Source organism: Centropristis striata, chromosome 15 (genome assembly GCF_030273125.1).
Source record: "Centropristis striata isolate RG_2023a ecotype Rhode Island chromosome 15, C.striata_1.0, whole genome shotgun sequence".
In the NCBI taxonomy this organism is placed as follows: domain Eukaryota; kingdom Metazoa; phylum Chordata; class Actinopteri; order Perciformes; family Serranidae; genus Centropristis; species Centropristis striata.
Genome location: NC_081531.1, coordinates 27,160,833 through 27,179,215, shown reverse-complemented (window position 1 = coordinate 27,179,215; position 18,383 = coordinate 27,160,833). Strand labels below are relative to the sequence as shown.

Sequence of the window (18,383 nt, the reverse complement as noted above, 5' to 3'; positions counted from 1 at the left end):
TTTTGATGTCAAGCACAGAATGTATAAAAAGAAAAGATGTGTAAAGCAGTAGAGCAAGCCAACAAAGAAAAAGAGAAATTAGGGCTGGGCGATATATCGATATGAAAAATATGGTCTAATTCCTTATCACATTTAAAAATATATTGATATATCGCATATATCTATATAGTTCAAATTTGCGCAAATTGACAAAAAAAATCACTTACAGGATTAAAATTCAGACAATAAATGAATATAATATTTTATATATATGATTAGGACTGATGTAAACTATGAAACAAGAAAATAATGTTGAATATTTCTAAAGCTTGATTTTGGAAAGTACTTGGTTGTATGAGTGTGTTTAAGTGAAAATAGTCAAATTTCTTTGTGTTTAAGATTTTTTTTATTTAAATGTGCACTTTATGCTTTGATTTTTTTAAAAGGTTTTCCTGTTGTAATACATTATTTATGTTCACTTAAATAAACAGTTTCAATAAAACTACTTGTGACATGTCATATTTGACTTTGACTGAACATTTGCTCTCATTTTGTGATAAAAAAAAATATCGGTATATATATCGTATATCGACAATTGGCCTAAATATATCGGGTTATGACTTTTGGTCCATATCGCCCAGCCCTACAAGAAATAGAATATTCTATTATTATGAAAACAACTGACGACGGTTCTTCTTCCCTACATTACTTTCCCACAATTCTTTGCGCGGCTCCGTTCACTGACATGACAACTCTCCGCTGCTCGGCGTATCTCCGCTGTTAGAGGCTCTCCGGTGGTTCACACGTGGGGACTTTTAAACACACCGCCTGCTCTCTGAAAGGTAAACTTTTAGCGCATCTACGTGCTATTTCAGTGTCATATAAAACTAGACAAGGTTGTGTAAAGAAACGACGGATATCTCACTGTCCCGCAGTCGCTGCTAAAATAAATAAGGTGTCCAATATGTTAGCTAACAGACGGCTAGCTTGAGTTAGCTTGTATACACCATAGACTATGGTTGACATATGCTAGCTAAAAGTGAGCCACAAAACAGTTAATTACAGGTGGTACAGTTTGGTCTAAATCTTCACAACAACAGTATAATATAAAACGTGGCTTTACATTGTTTTGCTCCTTGTTTTGTTTTCTAAATTAATGTTAATAAGTTTACCTAGTCTCTCAGATAGTTTAGCTAGCTATATTGTTGCCTTCATGACAACACTGATGTATGAAACCATCCCAGTGAACTGTATTCACGTGAAATATGTAAAATCCTGCTAAATCAACATTGGTGCAAATACAACGTCATGTTTGGGCTTTTTTTAAATGCAGCATCCGTGAGATTTAACATTAAATCGCAATCAATTCGCCTTCACTGTAATATCAAAACCTAATGTTCAGACTTTACAGCAGTTACCTGCAATTCAGAAATCGAAGAAGAAGCTTAAACACTGACATTTGCTTGTATGTGTTGTTTATTTACTATATGTACTAAATAAATATAACATGTGTGGTTCTATAATAGACTTCAACCTTTTTCTAGGTTTAGGTCCAAATCTGAGGATGGCGAGTGAGGACGTGGAGCGGCTGTTGATCCAGTTTCAGGATGAAGCAGGGGAGGTTTTGGGTTCACCTTTTGACGTGCCTTTAGACATCACCCAAGACAAACTACAGCTGGTCTGCAATGCACTGCTGCAAAAGGTAACCTACTGTCATTATATAACCTAGATGTAGATGTGAAGTTGTGATTTTGCTATACATGTCTGCACAGAGAGGCAAATAAATAGTATGTGTTTAGCTAAGCTTTATCCTCATATCGGACATTATACACTTTACAATCACAATGTGCATTTATGTGTATTAGTGTGGAAAGTTAAGTATTTGTAGTGGAATTACTACCTCTCTTGAGTGAGAAAATGAATCAAAGAGCACGTCGATGTTCCTTTTCATTTTCTTTATTATCAGAAATCAAATTACAGTGTCTACAGCGGGAGAAAACTTTGAGCTGCGAGAAAAAGGTGTCCCGTCGTCAATAAAGCCCTGAGTTCTCTCCTTTCTGTTTGTGTCTGGGCATTTTTAAACAATTCTGTAAACCAGAATTGTAACATCACACACCTCCACCGTATGGGGCACATTTTCCGTGCACGCACATGCTGCTAAGTCTACTTTTAACCTTAAAATGATACAACTTATACTGTTTATATTGTGCTTCCATACGCCTCTAATATCTGACAAATCCCAGATCCTATAGTACGTTATTTCTGGTTTAAACTGGCTGTTACACGATCAGGAGGTCATACTGAGGCCTTTTAGTAAAGCAGAGGACTTATGATTAAAAGTAACAGAAAATATACCACACATTCTAACTAAAAACCCTTTGATGTGTATCTTGTGTTGTGCTTCTATTCCGTAGGAGGAACCGGTGCCACTTGCATTCTTTGTGCGAGGAGAGGCTGAGGTGGTGTCCAGTCTCGGCTCGTGTGTGCAGGCTCTTGGGATCGAGACAGAGCAAGTTCTGCCCGTGGTGTACCAGCCTCAGGCTGTGTTCAGGGTTCGAGCTGTGTCCCGCTGTACCAGCACGCTACAGGGACACACAGAGGCCGTCATCTCAACTGCTTTCAGCCCCACTGGCAAGTGAGTAACTCAGATGCAGAATGAACAGCTGCCTGTTTGTCATGCTTTTTTCTAGTCTGCTTTATGTAAGAGTCTGACATGACAACAGTTTGAGGGATGAAACTTTATATGTGTTTTCTGAAGACTCACCCATGGGTAAGTTAAGAAATACTCATAATTCAGTTGACCTTGTTTCAGATATCTCGCCAGCGGTTCAGGTGACACCACAGTGCGTTTTTGGGACTTGACAACAGAGACGCCCCACCACACTGCCAGAGGTATAAAATCATTTATTCAGGGAAGCATGATCTGCTGAGCATCAAGAAACACAAATAAATGTTTTATTTGTTTCAGACAATATTAAGCCGTACTCTTTTCTTTCCTGAAGGACACACACATTGGGTACTGAGTATCGCCTGGTCACCTGACGGCAAGAAGCTGGCTTCAGGGTGCAAGAACAGTCAGGTGAACTTCCAACTCACACTGTATGTTTGATCTGTATTTTTGAGATGTGGTCTCCTAAACATGGTGGTGTGTTGTGGTGGTGTTTCTGTAGATCTGTCTGTGGGATCCAGTGACAGGCACACAGATGGGGAAGACACTGACGGGACACAGCAAGTGGATCACTTGGCTCAGCTGGGAACCTCTCCATCTGTGAGCAAACTCATTTATCACTTTCCTATTGCTGGAATTTTTTACCTATTTTACCGCTGACTTTAAATCCCATGCACCTGCAGCTTCTGTATTGATATAGTTTGCTTGTGAAACTGTAAATTACACCAACTATAGGCATTTTTCACTTAAATGGTTTTAAATCATCAGCTTTAGTTTCAAAGCCCCGGTGTGTAACTACACTGTACACGGAGTGCATGCTGACTCGGTGTCCCACTGTCATGACTTACTGGGACACTTCAATAAAAAGAATCCATCCTTTTTGTTTTTATGTTATATAATAACACTAATGTATAATATATTTGCAATAACTCAAGGAAATAAAAGCCTTAAATAGAGAACAACAGTTTGCCTAAATTGTAAGGAAATTTAGTCGACTTAAGCTGGACTACAATGTTTTTTTCCATCGATCAAAACTGAACGATAAATATTAAAAGTAATATTCATTTTTGTCTTAAGTCTAAATCTACAACAGTTATCAAAATAACACTGTTGAGGAAGAGAGTGTGGTAAATGTTATGAATATGGGTAAAAAAAGTTGTATTAACAAACATTTTTGTTATAGTGAGTGCTTTAGTGGATGCTAATTTATTTAAGAATATATATATATATAAATATATTTATTTTTTTAAATCAATGAAAGAAATGCTCAAAGAGAGATTGTATTGAGTAACAATCTAGGACATAACATGGGGACCCTATATATAAATGCTTGATTTTAATTTTGATTAACTGTTTCTCTGATCCGATGCTTCCTCTTCCTTTCAGTAACCCAGAATGTCGATACTTAGCCAGTAGCTCAAAGGACGGCTCAATACGTGTGTGGGACACTGTGCTGGGGCGCTGTGAGAAGATCCTGACTGGACACACGCAGTCAGTCACCTGTGTGAAGTGGGGAGGAGATGGACTTCTTTACACTTCCTCCCAGGACAGAACAGTCAAAGTCTGGAGAGCCAAAGATGTAAGTGTGTGTTGTTTTTTTCTCTCTGTGTGACTATTTGCTACATTTAAAACAAAGCATACATATAACTATCCATACTTAAACAGATTTATTTACTTCAGTTGTTTTTAAAAGCAGTAACAAATGGAAGAGATGTGTCAACTAGAACAGTGGTTCTCCACCTTTTTTCAGTGATGTTCCCCCTGTGAAATATTTTTTCAGCCAAGTACCCCCTAACCAGGGCAAATCATTTTTGGTTGGAAAAAAAAGACTTAAAAACAGAGTGCTGTGCCATCAGTGTCTGATTTATTAAACTTTTACATTTAGTCATTTACATTTAGTCATTTAGCAGACGCTTTTATCCAAAGCGACTTACAGGAAGAGTAAAGGCAAACAATCAAGGTATAGTTTAATTTTGAACTGATAAACACATACCAAATTCAAACATTTGGAAAAAATGTTAATAATCCATGACTAAATTTATGGCAAATATTTCTCATCACTAAAATGTAGTGATTCAAACTAATGCAGTAAAAACAGTGAGCATATGACAGGTTGGGTCCAACCATCCTGGTATGGGGGAGACTCTGGGTTTTTAGGATCAGGAAATTGAATAGCCTACTGAATATACAATTAATGTAATGAACTTATACTTATATTTTCCTAAAATATGTATTAAATAATTATTTTTTAAAGGATTTTTGCATGGATGCTACTTTTTAAATGTAAATTTTAAAATCTCACGTACCCCCTGCAGTGCCTTCACGTACCCCCAGGGTTATGCTTACCCCCATTTGAGAATCCCTGAACTAGGTTATTTTGTTAGACTATTTCCCAGCATTGCCAAAAACTAACAAGAAAAGAAACAGAATTTTGCCTAATGCACCACCATTGTAGTAAATGACCACAGATTTCAGCATGTTCTGGTTCTATATCATTTGTTTCATATCAAATGGTTCCTCTGAAGAGAAACTTTAGTTCCTGCTGCATGTTTAGCTGCATTGGCTGTTAGCTCTGTCAGCTAAACACAACTCAGTGGACTCAGCTGCCACCCAGTGGCTAAGAGCTAAATATTAGCTCTCCTGTCAGTGATAATAAGTATAGTAACAGCATGGGATGAAGTACTCCATTATTGTCAGTACTCTGTTTTTATTATTTAAAATTATAGTTTAAATTATTTCATCCTGGAGACGTCCCAAAGAAGATCTCTGTTGGTCCCAAACACATTTTTCTATGCAGGATGGTTCAGTGAGGAACATACAGTCAGTCAATTATAATATTGTGATTTTTTTCCCCAAAAATTAAGCAGGACTTAATGTGTCTTCCCTTCTGTTTGTGTCTGTAGGGTGTCCAGTGCAGGACTCTGCAGGGTCACGCCCACTGGGTGAACACCCTTGCTCTCAGCACAGACTACGTCCTGCGCACCGGAGCATTTGAACCTGCAACTGCCACGGTCAACCCCCAGGACCTCCGTGGATCATGTAAATGTCTTTTAGGAAACCGTGTGATTATTTGCTGCTCTTTGAAAAAGATGCTTTCTGGTTGAGATGTTTCCATGTAACAAGCACTTTTCTTTTCAACAGTGGACGAGCTGAAGGAGAAAGCTCTGCAGAGATATAACACAGTTAGGGTAAGAACTGTTTGTTGTCTGCTACTGATGTGTTCAGGTCTGTGTTGTCCCTTGTATTAGTACAGGTACATCTAAAACAAATTAGAATATCGGGGTTCAATAAGTTCAATATTTTTGTCAATTATATCAGAAAGTGAAAGTCGTATATTGTATAGATTCGTTACACATAGAGTGAAATATTTCAAGCCTGTTTTTCTTGTAATTTTGATGATTCTGGCTTAGAGATAATGAAAACACAAAGCTCAGTGTCTCAGAAAATTAGAATATTACATAAGATCAATTTTTAAAAAAGGACACTTTAAACACAAATGTCATGCTTCTGAAAAGTCTGTTCATTTCTATACATCAATACTTGGTTGGGTTCCTTTTGCATGAATTACTGCATTAATACTTTGTGGCATGGAGGAGATCAGCCTGCAGCACCATGTTGCTTTTATAGCAGCCTTCAGCTCATCTGGTGTCTCTCACCTTCCTCTTGACAACAGCCCATAGACTCCTATGGGGTTCAGGTCAGCCCAGTGTGCTGGCCAGTCCATCCCAGTAACACCATGGTCACTGAAGCAGCTTTTGGTACCTTTGCCAGTGTGGGCAGGTGTCAAGTCCTGCTGGAAAATGAAATCAGCATCTCCAAAGAGCTTGTGGAAGCATGAAGAGCTCTAAAATGTCCTGCTGGATGGCTGCTTTGTTGACTGTGGACTTCAGAAAACACAGTGGAGCAAAACCAGCAGAGGACATGGCCCCAAACCACCAGTGACTGTGGACTCCAATATTGAACTTCTTCACAATATTATGATTTTCTTAGACACTGAGTTTTGTGTTTTCATTATCTCTAAGCCAAAATCATCAAAATTACGAGAAAAACAGGCTTGAAATATTTTGCTCTATGCGTAATGAATTTAGAATTTATGAGTTCACTTTCTGAAATGATTGACACAAAATATTGAACTTTTTCATGATATTCTACTTTTTTGAGATGTACCTGTAGTCTTACTCCTGTCATCATGCTGCAGGGTTCAGCTCCAGAGCGCTTGGTATCTGGCTCAGATGATTTCACCTTGTTTCTGTGGAACCCTGCAGAAGAAAAGAAACCTCTGGCCAGGATGACTGGCCACAGCGCTCTAGTCAACGAAGTGCTCTTCTCCCCAGACACGAGGCTCCTCGCCTCCGCCTCATTTGACAAGTCCATTAAAATCTGGGACGGACGCACTGGGAAGTAAGAAAATCTCTTAATTAATCCATCTGCACTAGTGCTGTTGTCCAGCAGATGGTGCTGTAGGCAAGCAATTTGTGTCAGTGAGTAATTATGCCTTTTGTCCACATTCCCAAAGGTACCTACTGTCCCTACGCGGCCATGTGGGATCTGTGTATCAAGTGGCGTGGTCAGCAGACAGCAGGCTTCTGGTCAGTGGCAGCAGCGACAGCACACTGAAAGTTTGGGACATCAAGACTGGGAAGCTGAACATGGATCTGCCTGGCCACGCTGATGAGGTTATTAATTAGGAGTCGCTGCTGGAACCCTATTGTTTTTGTTCTCATTCTTCTTATTATTTTATTAATATTTTCTCCTCTAAAAGTGGAGCAGTTGGAATACCAAAATTAGTTGGTGGGTTGAAAATTCCAGCCACTTCTCTGGCACATATAATGACACTCATTTCCCTTAAGTTAATGCTGTAAAAATCAAGTTTAGGTTTTGCAACTATCTTAAAATATACCTGACATAGAGTCAATATTCTCATAATTTGAATCCCTCAAGACATCTGCATCTTTGACAAAATTACTAAATTTGACAGGGTCTCCTGCTCTAAAAATGTCACATTTTGCTAAAAAAAAAAAAATATTCCTAAAAGTCTTATATTTTTGTTTCAGGTCTATGCAGTGGACTGGAGTCCAGATGGACAAAGAGTGGCCAGTGGTGGAAAAGACAAATGTCTCAGAATGTAAGTTAGGCGGCCGAGAAACCTTCTTTATCTTTCTCTCAGTTAGTTAGAGTTAAATACCAATGTTTCATTTGCCTTCTGTTGTTCTCAGATGGAGAAGATAGCCACGTGTCTTCTCACATCTTCTACAAACAAGACGCCGACAGCTGGAGCAGAGGCGGCTAGGCTGTACCTAATCCTCTATTTGGCTCCATTACACTGTCTGGACACAATGGCATTGTGTCAAGAAGCCCTGACCAAGTCATGATCCAAATGCCCTCTCCAGGTTTGAAATCCATGTGGGAACATTAACACCGTATAGGTGTTTAGCAGAGTGGGAATGTAAAAGAGAAATTCCATCCATTAAGATTACTGCAAGTGGAAGCTACACTGTAAAATGTGCATCAGTGTTAGCAACTTAATTGAAAGGGTTTCCATTCAGGTGCATATTGTTTTGTACACATTAGGGGCACTGATATGTAAATAACTTCCTCTAAGTTTAAAGCCTTATCATAGTGCCACACCTATATGCAGATATATGTATTTAAATTTACATTTAGAATATATATTCTAAATAAATTAGAGGGATTAAATTAGGATGAAGTGCAGGTGACAGGTGGGCCAGTGAGGCAACAGGTGCAAGCGTTTTAATACCTTCTCTGTGATGTTAATGCCGACCACGCTCAATCTGCACCATCAGCCTTTAATCTCCTCTGCCCTGTGGTCAGCAAAGCCTCAGCCTGCTGATTTTTCTGACGCTGCTGTAAAGCCAAGTGTCACCAGCTCTGAGCTCCCTGATCCTCCATCCCATTGAGGAAAAACAAGGTTCACCATTACAGTCAGAATAGCCTGTTTTATTTTCTGTATTGAACAAGCTTTGTGAATATTTGATATGAATAAATATTTACACCATAACTTTAACACAAAACAAGAGGAATTTGTACTTGCATTTTTTTTACCTGCTTGACCTCAAAGAAGCAGCTTCAAATTTAAATGTTCGCTGCAAATTATTAAGCATATGCTTGGGGCGGGGGTTTAACAGTGGTTTTAACCAACAAGTAAAGCATGATTTATGTTAATTTTATGTTAACCAGAGTCTTTATGGATCTATAGGACTGTATGGCATGTCGTCTACTTCCAATTCATTTTATAACAGATTCTTTATTTTGAAAATCAAAAGCTAAAAGAAAATTAATCTTAGCTTTGTTTTTCTCACCATACAGATATATGCTGTGTAATTGAGGCTTTTAGATAATTTGTCATGCAACAGTAACAGTTTTATCTCTATTTGCATCCTGCACAGATACATAAAGACAAAATCGTTTTCTGACATTTTAAAAGCATTAATTTCAATGTTACTGCAAATCTAGGTGTCATTTACACTGGACACACTGGGGACATTTCCCTCAACACTTTAAAGCATAAATTCTGAAAAATGTTCTGAAATATAGCTTGCACTAAGAGATGTTAACTAACAAATGAGCATGCTTTGGGGAATGTTTATTAGCACATAAGAAAACATTTCAACTCTGACCTCATAATTATCCCCCATTACATTGCCTAAAATTGTTGAAGACAGTTTAAAAAAAAAAGTTTTTCATTTTAGCCCTTCAATCTCCATCTCTTTCCAACATAAAGTGATGCAGGCGATGTGCGGGACAAGATAAATACATAAGAAAAAGTAATTGTCCCTTATTGAAAGCAGAGCTCACTCATCAAAATGTAAACGTTTAACTCCTACTATAGAATCTAAAATTAGATATATCTGTCTTAACACACTTCCAGAGCCACACAGATCGTATTTATCAGTTTATTGAAACAATGTTATGTCTAGTTATGTTTCTTCAGAGGTTTCCACATCTAATCATGTAAAACATACTCGCAGCACTAATGCTTTTCCAATATATTTCACACCAATCCTTCACTCTGCCTGACAGGATCTTCTGACCAAATCTGATATGCTGCATATTGACGCATACTGTTGGCCTGTTTATGAAAAGCAGCGAAGCGTAAACAAAGATTCTATGCAGTAAAAATGTACGTTAGTCAATGAAAACAAAACAATAGCGACATTAAACGATTAAATATTCTGAGGGGTTTAAAATGTATTAAAGATTTTCTCCTATCAGGGACATTACATTGATTCTACAGAAGGAGTTTGGCAAAGAGGAGTAAAAGGCTTCTGTGCAAGGCTTGTGCGGTGCAACGAGGTTGATCAAAATCATGCCTTGCTTTCATACTCATCTTATCGAGCCTCTCATGTCTACTGTCCCCTTGTTGACGTTCTACATATGTAAACACTATTAAACAAGACTGAGTGCATTCAGAGATGGCAGACTGACTATATCATTGATGTGCAAAAGGCTTGTGACGCAGGATAGCTTGAGGTAAACAAAGAATATTAAAGTGACATAATATCTGACTACAGGGCAGCCTATTGAATGAGTGAATCAATAAGCAGGAAAAAAAACACCAAAGGCTCAACTACATTGAAGTCATATGGCTTACAAAGTTGGACATGTTGTCTTCTTATCTTGAGTAGAAGTGAATTCACTTTTCTATTTCAGTCTGCTTGGAAATAGAAGCTTGACTGAAGATCTGAACAAAGCATTACTGGTCAAATATTCCCAAATAAAGCTTTCACATGCAGCTGTAGAGATATCAACCCCTACTGAACACCTCAGTAATCTGTCTGATGTTGAAAATATGATTTTTCCTCACTTGCAACAATGACCTCTCTAACCTCCATTCAAGGGATAGTTTGAGCAAGTGGGCTTGTATGAGTAACTGCACTACCCAAGTTTGGAAAAGCAGGAGGGCGCGGGCAGAAATAAAATGTGAGAAAAGTCTCCCCTTGTTCAAGTAAAATGTTTAAGTGCACGTTTATATTAACAATATTTTCACTGCGTTACCTCGCCGTCAGACTGCCCTGAATTAGTCTGCGTAGGAGGATTTGAAGAAGTTTTCTTTGCTCTCTTCAAAGCCACCAGACTCCTTTGACAAACACAGTAATTTTACCTTACAGAACGCAGGGGCTGTTGGTCTATCACTGCCTCGGTCAGTTGTTTAGCTTGTTTTTTGTGACTTACTAAACAAAACTATCCCTTTTTAAAACACCAAAGTCACACAATAAGGGAAAATTTAATGAATCAAGGCCATCATGAGGCAAAATTCCATTATTCTACATGGTAAAATTAACATTTTTGTCAAAGTAGTTTGGTGGCTTTAAAGAGAGCATAGATCACGGCTTCAGTTCTGCCATTAAAACTTAAACAGGGATGTCTGACTGCAAGATAAAGCAGTGAAATATTCTAAATGTAGCGTACACATGAACTGATATTGTTTTGGCCAGGCCTGTTTTGTGTGGCTAAATTACATTTTGCTGTTGCAGCCATCTACAGCAACACATTGCTAAGCTTCCGTGTCAACACTACTTCTCCAAACAGGGGCAGGATGACACCTTCTACTTCATACAGCTCCACCTTTAAACAACCAAACTACCCATTTAATGGCTCCTATCCCGTTTTTAAAACTGCATGTAAAGAGTGTGCTACATATGGGTTTGTTTCCTACAGTGTGTCCCTACCTGTGTCAGTTTGTAACTAGGGCCGGGACTTTAACATGTTTAGATTAATTAATTACACAAAAATTAACGCGTTAAAAAATTGACTCATTTTAATCGCACTAATTTTTGCACCGCGGAACGTTTCTCACTGGATGAGTTTCAGGCGGACCGATTATACTGGAGCACCAACTAGCGTTCATGAGTTCAGACAACAACAAACCAAAGTGAACATGAAGGAAGAAGCTGATGAGACGCTTTGGTTGGCCCCAAGGATGATGGGACATTTTGTTACAAAAAACCAGCGGATGGAAGCGTCGATAAGAGCATGGTTGTGAGCCTCAAGTATCACCTCAATGCAAAACCTATAGCAGCTAGCTATAAGGTCTACCTACCTATAGGCTACCTGAATTTGTGAAATGTACTATATTTCTAAATATGCTATTGCTACACTTAATGGCAGAAATTGCACTGGTCTTTTGGACTTGAACAAAAATAAACAATATTTTTGTTGCTTAAGCTTATGTATTCAGTCATTATTCAATGGTATACTAAAAATCCATGTGAAAAAAATTACTTCTCACTGTTCTCACGTCAAATATTTATATGCGATTAAAATGCGATTAATTTTGATTAATTAATTACAAAGCCTCTAATTAATTAGATTAATTTTTTTAATCGAGTCCCAGCCCTAGTTGTAGCACTCTGAAACAATCTGCAAGAGCGACACCAGACCAGTTTGTGTAGCCTCGACAAGCCTGCAAGCCACTGTAGGCATGTAACAGACAGATGCCACATCAACATTCATTCAGCCATACCCAGCAGTTGTCAGCAGCGGGCCATGAACAATGTACAATGAACTGTATATAAAGTTCATCAAGACACAGCGAGGAAATACTGCAGATGTTTGAGTGTGATGACACCACAAGCACAGGTCAGGTAAGCAATCGCAACACAGACGTGCTGAAGATCTGCACAGATGTTTTAAAGTACTGCAGCAAGCTTGTTTGTTTCCAGTAGCATCTCTGTTTTTCGCTCAGTATAGTAAGTACTCAGTGAATCAAAAGACACATTTATGGTTTCAGTACAAAGTCTTCACTCTACAACATGTACCATAACAACAGTCATAGAAAGCTAAAACATGAGATCCCTTTTTAACCTACTCAAGTTATTTTTTCTCCTCCCCCCTCTAATGCGAACCTTTGGTTAATATGTGTGCTTCTTCTCTACGTACACTGATGTTTCTGTTGATGAGACTCAAGAAACAGAGTCTACCTGTTAGATAATTTCTTAATTTGACATGACCTTTTCCTGTTCTTTAAAATGAAATGACCTATCTTGATTTCCAACTCTGACCATGAGAGAGAAAGCAGAGAAATGCCAAACCCAGCAGGTTTGTGCAACCAGCCGCTCTTTCTCTCTTTCTTCTATGGTTTTTAGGACACGTCCTGCATTTATTTTAACGCAACAGTGGAAACTGGTCATGATGCAATGCAAACAGCTAGTACGAACTAGTATAGAGGTGTTCAGTTGTGCGTAGCATGAGGCACTGGTCTGTGCTTTCCTTGGACTTCTGTCGCCATCTGACCGATCTACTGGGTCTTCCACACGTTGTTGAGTAGTTTGACCACCTCCTCATAGATTACAAAGACTATGGCCACGTCCAAACACACGCGGCCGAGCCTGGGGACTGTTCCTTTGTAGAACCTGAGGACAAGGTGAGACGGGGTTACACTGTTTCTCTACAGGAAAACTAAACAGGATGCAGCAGGACAAGGTTATGATAGTTTTGGATTTTTCATTAGTTTTAGTTTTAATTTCGTTGTGATTTTTTGCTTTCAAATTCAGTTAGTTTAATTCGTAATTTTAGAGTGTGTGCTAGTTTAAATTAGTTTTTATTATTTTGAAAATGCTTAGTTTTAGTTTAGTTTTTATTAGTTTTAGTTTTGTTGTAATGGGGTATTTGTTGGGTGTGAGATTTAAAAAAGTCACAATAAATGTTGCCTTTATTTCCTTTGTCTGATCCATCTCAGCCCCAATAAGTTTATTAAGTCATAAAACCAGATAGATGAAATAGATTTCATATCAACCAAAAAGGTTTACATATGAAAAAAGTTGACAAAGATGAAAACTATGGACATTTTCACTATAATTTTAGTTTTGTAACCACACAATACAGTTTCAGTTAGTTATTGTTTTTTTAAAAACTCATTTTTATTTTTATTTCAGTTAAGAAATGCTTTTTTCAATTCTAGTTTTCGTTAACTATAATAACCTTGCAGCAGGAACAGGGTTACTTACGCCTGTGGTCCTTCGTGCTTTAAAATCTGGAAGGCGCAGTCCACTGTGTTTTTGTAGCGGTGAGCCTCCAATCCCTACAGGAGAAAAGGGTGTTGAAAATGGGAATCCCTATGATAGTTATAAAATCACCACATTTCCTGGTTTCTACCTGCATCCTGGTCTTCACCACATCCAAAGGTGTATTTCCGAAAACACTTGCCGCTCCCGCCGTTGCTCCAAACATGGCTGTGACAATTGGGTGCATGTCTTTCCTGGGGTCATCACCTTAGAGGCCAAATCCAATTGTTTGATTCATGGAGGATTGAAGGAAACAGAAGGAGAATGAGTCAACCATTGAACGGGAAAAAATGACAAATGGCGGACTTCAACAAGATCCACCAAGGACTCAACTGGTGCCTGATGTGTGTGAATAAAGTAGCCGATGTACCCAAACCAAGGTTATAATAGTTTTAGATTTTTCATTAGTTTTAGTTTTAATTTCATTGTGATTTTTTGCTTTCAAATTCAGTTAGTTTTATGAATTTTAAGAGTGAGTTTGCTAGTTTTCATTAGTTTTTATTTTTTGGAAAATGCTTAGTTTTAGTGTTAGTTTTAGGGTTTTTTTGTAATGGGGCATTTGTTGGGTGCCAGATTTTAAAAAGTCATAATAAATGTTGCCTTTGTTTCCTTTTATTATCCATCTCAGCCCCAATAAGTTTGTCATAAAACCAGATAGATGAAATAGATTTCATATCAACCAAAAAGGTTTATGTATGTTTATTGTGAAGCACATTGAGTCTGCCTTGTGCATGAAATGAGCTCTATAAATAAAGTTGAATTGAATTGAAAAAAGTTGACAAAGACGAAAACGAAGGACATTTTCACTATAATTTTAGTTTTAGTTTTGTAACCACAAAATACAGTTTCAGTTAGCTATCGTTTTTTTAAAACTCATTTTTTTATTTTTAATTCAGTTAACAAAAATGTTTTTTCAGTCCTAGTTTTCGTTTTCGTTAACTATAATAATTTTGACCCAAACGTGGAATGCATCTGATTGGATAAATGTTGGGTGGTCCCTGGTGGTTCTCTGCTCCCCGTTTCCAAACGGGAAACAACATTCAACTCCAGTCTACTTTATCCAGATAGAGACCAACGAAAGCACAGCATCCCTCTCCCAAACTCGCCACAACACTCCCACAATGCATCTGCTTCCACAGGCAATTAATAGAAAGCATTGAGATACCCTCCGTCAGCGGATCTAGTGAAAACCCTCCTTAAGACTGGTCAAAATCAGGGACATCAGAATTTGTTTTCTAGTCAGTAGACTTCCTCACCTTTGTACCAATTGCGTAGCGCGTTCATCACATAGAATCGGATGGCCTGATTGGTTCCTTGTTTCAGCACTGTCGCTGTCAGTCCTTGATACGTCCCCCTCACACCTAAATGAGTCAAAGAGATTATATTTTTTCATGGATGGTAGCACACAGCACGACAAAAGATGTAACACGTGTTTGGGCAGCCTGTGCCATGTAGAGCCCCCCTGCTCTCTCACCCTGTTCCCTGATAATCTCACTGACTCCGTGAAAGAAGCCTCTGTAGCGAGGTCTAAGGGAACACTGGTCATGAATCATCTTCACCTGGAGGACGAGGGGGGAAAAACACCATCAGTCATTCAGATTATTGCTGATAAAAAGCTTCCTAGAATCAAAGAAGTGTGTAACCTTGAGCGTCTCCATGGGGCAAACAACCACTATGGCCTCTGCTATACCGGCTCCTAAACCACACAAGAGGCTCCGCGTGTTGTCTAGTCGGCCTGTGGCGTCTCGCATTGGGCTGCTGAGCATATCAAACGTGCCAAACCTGTAAAAGATAATTACGAATAACAAGGGTGAGAAAAAAACAACAACATAGGAACATTTGTGTAATGTATTCCACTGTAATCAGAAGTTTCTTCATTTCATTGACCAAATTTGAATTTTCTGGCTCCGAACAACTGATTCAGTGGTAGTATCAGTAAAGCAAGTCCAGTAAATTTGTAAGTAGCAGTCGTAAAGTTTATTAATAGGTTAGTTAACTGATTTCAGACTGAATTTTAAGCAAGCATGACAAACATTTGGTGATTCCGTGTTCTCAGATGTGAGAATAAGCTGTTTTTTTGTCCCAATATTATAGTGAATTAAACAATATTTGGGTTGTAGGTTTGATGAGATCACCTTGAGGCCAGAAAATAATCTGCAGATTAATCGATAATGAAAATAACCTTAAATTGCAGCCCTAGAAATGTGTCAGCATTCAACATTGTACCAAGAAATGCTGAGTCACTGTTTTGACAATCAGTCAAGTGTTAAATTTCAATTGTACACCAAAAGGATGCAAGAGGGGAAACTGCAGCTCTTTTTGGTTTATTTATCTAAAGAACATAAAATCTGTGAAGTAAAAACTATAAATCATGTGTGCATTTTCACCTGACTGCAGACTTGGGTATGGATCCATAGAGCAGGGAGCTGAGACCTCGGTATAACCCTCTGAGCCCGTGATCTTGCACTGTCAACTTCACACAGTCGCCTGCACACACAGAAGCATCCAGGAGTGAGTAATCAGGCAGGAGACTAGCACACAAACCTGCAGTCAGGAAGCACTCATACATGTCCCAGTGACCTACCAATCCCTCTGTATCGTGGCGGGTTGGCTCTCTCGTCTAGCTGCAGCTGGGTCTTGACATACTCTGTTGGGAAGGTGATTAGGATCTCTATTCCTCCTGCAATGCCACCTGAGTGAGGAAACGAGGTAAACTGCTTAGAGGAATTGTGCAAAATTGTTCTGGAACGTTCTGGGAGCTTTGTCTACAACAGTATATTTAAAAGCACACTGCAAAAAAGGGTTGTCTAAAAACCAGATAAAAACACTAAATCTGAGGGAAATTGTCTCGCTGCATGGACAGATAATTTCACTTGACAAGATTTCTTAAATTAAGATAATTAAATCTAGAAATGAGCATGTTGTACGCTTAAAATAAGAAATTAACTCTTAAGACAAGATAAATTAAAGCTACAAGCAGAGATGAACTGGCCCGAGCAGAGTGCACTGCAAATTATTTGTTTCTTACCAAGATAAAAAAAAAACTTTAGATTTAGAAGTGTTAGATAATTGATCTTGTTTTGAGAGTTAATTTCTTATTTTCAGTATTCAACATGCTTATTTCTAGATTTAACAATCTTAATTTAAGAAATCTTGTCAAGTCAAATTATCTGTCCATGCAGCAAGATCATTTCCTGCAGATTTAGTGTTTTTAGACGCACCTTTTTTGCAGTGCATGAGACGGATTTATTGTACAGTGGTGCTGATGCTGGATCAATCTCTTCCATGTCTGAGGGGAATATAGGCTACAGTATAACTGCTTTTAATCAATAGCCAGCATAACAATTTAGCATCTTTATATATATATGTTTTAGATCAATTTAAATATATGAAACGTGAGAGCAGTTATAAATAAATACAGTAAATCCACATGCTACAGCTGTAGCATCCCTGCTGCCTCAGTGACCCAGTTCTGCATGGATAGCCTTAATGGGCGGCAGATTGAGATTACACTGTGCTGTGCAGAAAGCAAACTACGATGGGGGAATTTGCGGGGCTGAATCAATAAATGCGTTGCAAAAATCAACCTGCAAGGATGGCCTTTCCGGGATGCGTGATTTTCCTTCCTCCGACTGCAGCAGCCGCCAGGTTTCTCCTCGCCGAGTAGGAGCGCTGCTGGGCCGGCAGAGAGGCCAGCCCCGCGGCGGCCAGACGCTGCGATGGAGGCTGGTGATGTGGAGCTGAGGCCGGGCATCCTCTCCTCACACCGCGGCTCTCACACGGCCCCTCACACACCGAGAACGGCTTCAGTAGGGAGGACATGTCGCTCTTCAGGACTGCTTAGAATAATTTCCCACCGAGGCGACGCTTCCCACTAGGACAATGTCAGACAACAACAACACTGGGAGGCTCACCAATGAGGCTGCTGAGGGAGCATCAATATTCAAATAGCGGTCAGGTGATGGAGCAGGCCATTGGCTCTCCATGCTGCCTAATGTCATTACTCCGTCACGTGATCAGGCATGACTTTTAGCGACCAATGACGTGGAGGATGCTGTTTGTTGATGGGTCGAGCCCAGTTTCTATAGCCTGTCAAATTGTTTGATTGTCTAAGACAGTTAACACCCAGTATTATATAATTTCACTTCAAGATGTTTTACATTATAGCTTTTGTCATCAGATAATTATTTATATGATGTGTACTATCTATTCTGCCCTACAAAGTCGAACTGCAGTAACTACATTTTTAATCTTCATGATTTTTTAGCATAAAAATTACATCATCATGTTTACTTACCTACCTATAACCCATTTGGCTGGCCAGTTTAAAAATGTTGAAAAAAATATTTTTTCTCACTTTAACTCTTTGTGTAGTAACTACATTTTTGGTCGAAATTGAGTTATAACTAAGAATGAACTCATTGATGTCTTTTTTTATCTTGTGACAAAGTATTAGATTTCAATTTTGCTTTAATTCAGAGAAATAATGATATAAAAATTGCAGTAACTACAAAATCCAACTCCGAATTTGATAGGGAAATGATTATCTAGACTAAGACTAAAATATAGCATTACTTTACAATATTAAGTCTAAAATACACAAATCTTTGAATCTAGTTGTTAAACACTTTTATATACACTGATAACAAAATCAATTTGAAAATGTTTATTCACTGAAAACAAAATATAAAAGCCAGAACAAGACAACAACA

General features: G+C 38.5%; 2 protein-coding genes across 3 annotated transcripts; one reads left to right on the top strand and one right to left on the bottom strand.

Moving 5' to 3' along the window:
* The first annotated feature begins 715 nt into the window (after nt 1–715).
* Nucleotides 716–9,631, top strand: nle1 (notchless homolog 1 (Drosophila)). 2 transcript variants are annotated; one of them, XM_059351829.1, is made up of 13 exons: nt 716–821; nt 1,506–1,681; nt 2,394–2,614; nt 2,792–2,871; nt 2,982–3,058; nt 3,150–3,247; nt 4,034–4,226; nt 5,551–5,686; nt 5,789–5,835; nt 6,846–7,048; nt 7,164–7,323; nt 7,702–7,772; nt 7,864–9,631. In XM_059351829.1, exons 2-13 carry the CDS (start codon nt 1,544–1,546, stop codon nt 7,874–7,876), a joined length of 1,437 nt encoding a protein of 478 aa, XP_059207812.1. In that variant the 5' UTR covers nt 716–821; nt 1,506–1,543; the 3' UTR covers nt 7,877–9,631. The 2 variants fall into 2 exon arrangements, with proteins under 2 accessions (XP_059207812.1, XP_059207813.1); XM_059351830.1 differs by having other exon boundaries at nt 756–821; nt 1,524–1,681.
* A 31-nt stretch (nt 9,632–9,662) lies between these two features.
* Nucleotides 9,663–17,568, bottom strand: slc25a1a (solute carrier family 25 member 1a). The gene is made up of 9 exons (XM_059351831.1): nt 17,259–17,568; nt 16,256–16,363; nt 16,059–16,158; nt 15,315–15,453; nt 15,146–15,230; nt 14,928–15,032; nt 13,763–13,878; nt 13,615–13,688; nt 9,663–13,020 (listed from the first exon to the last, which is right to left on the bottom strand). Exons 1-9 carry the CDS (start codon nt 17,491–17,493, stop codon nt 12,906–12,908), a joined length of 1,077 nt encoding a protein of 358 aa, XP_059207814.1. The 5' UTR covers nt 17,494–17,568; the 3' UTR covers nt 9,663–12,905.
* Nucleotides 17,569–18,383: the final 815 nt, after the last annotated feature.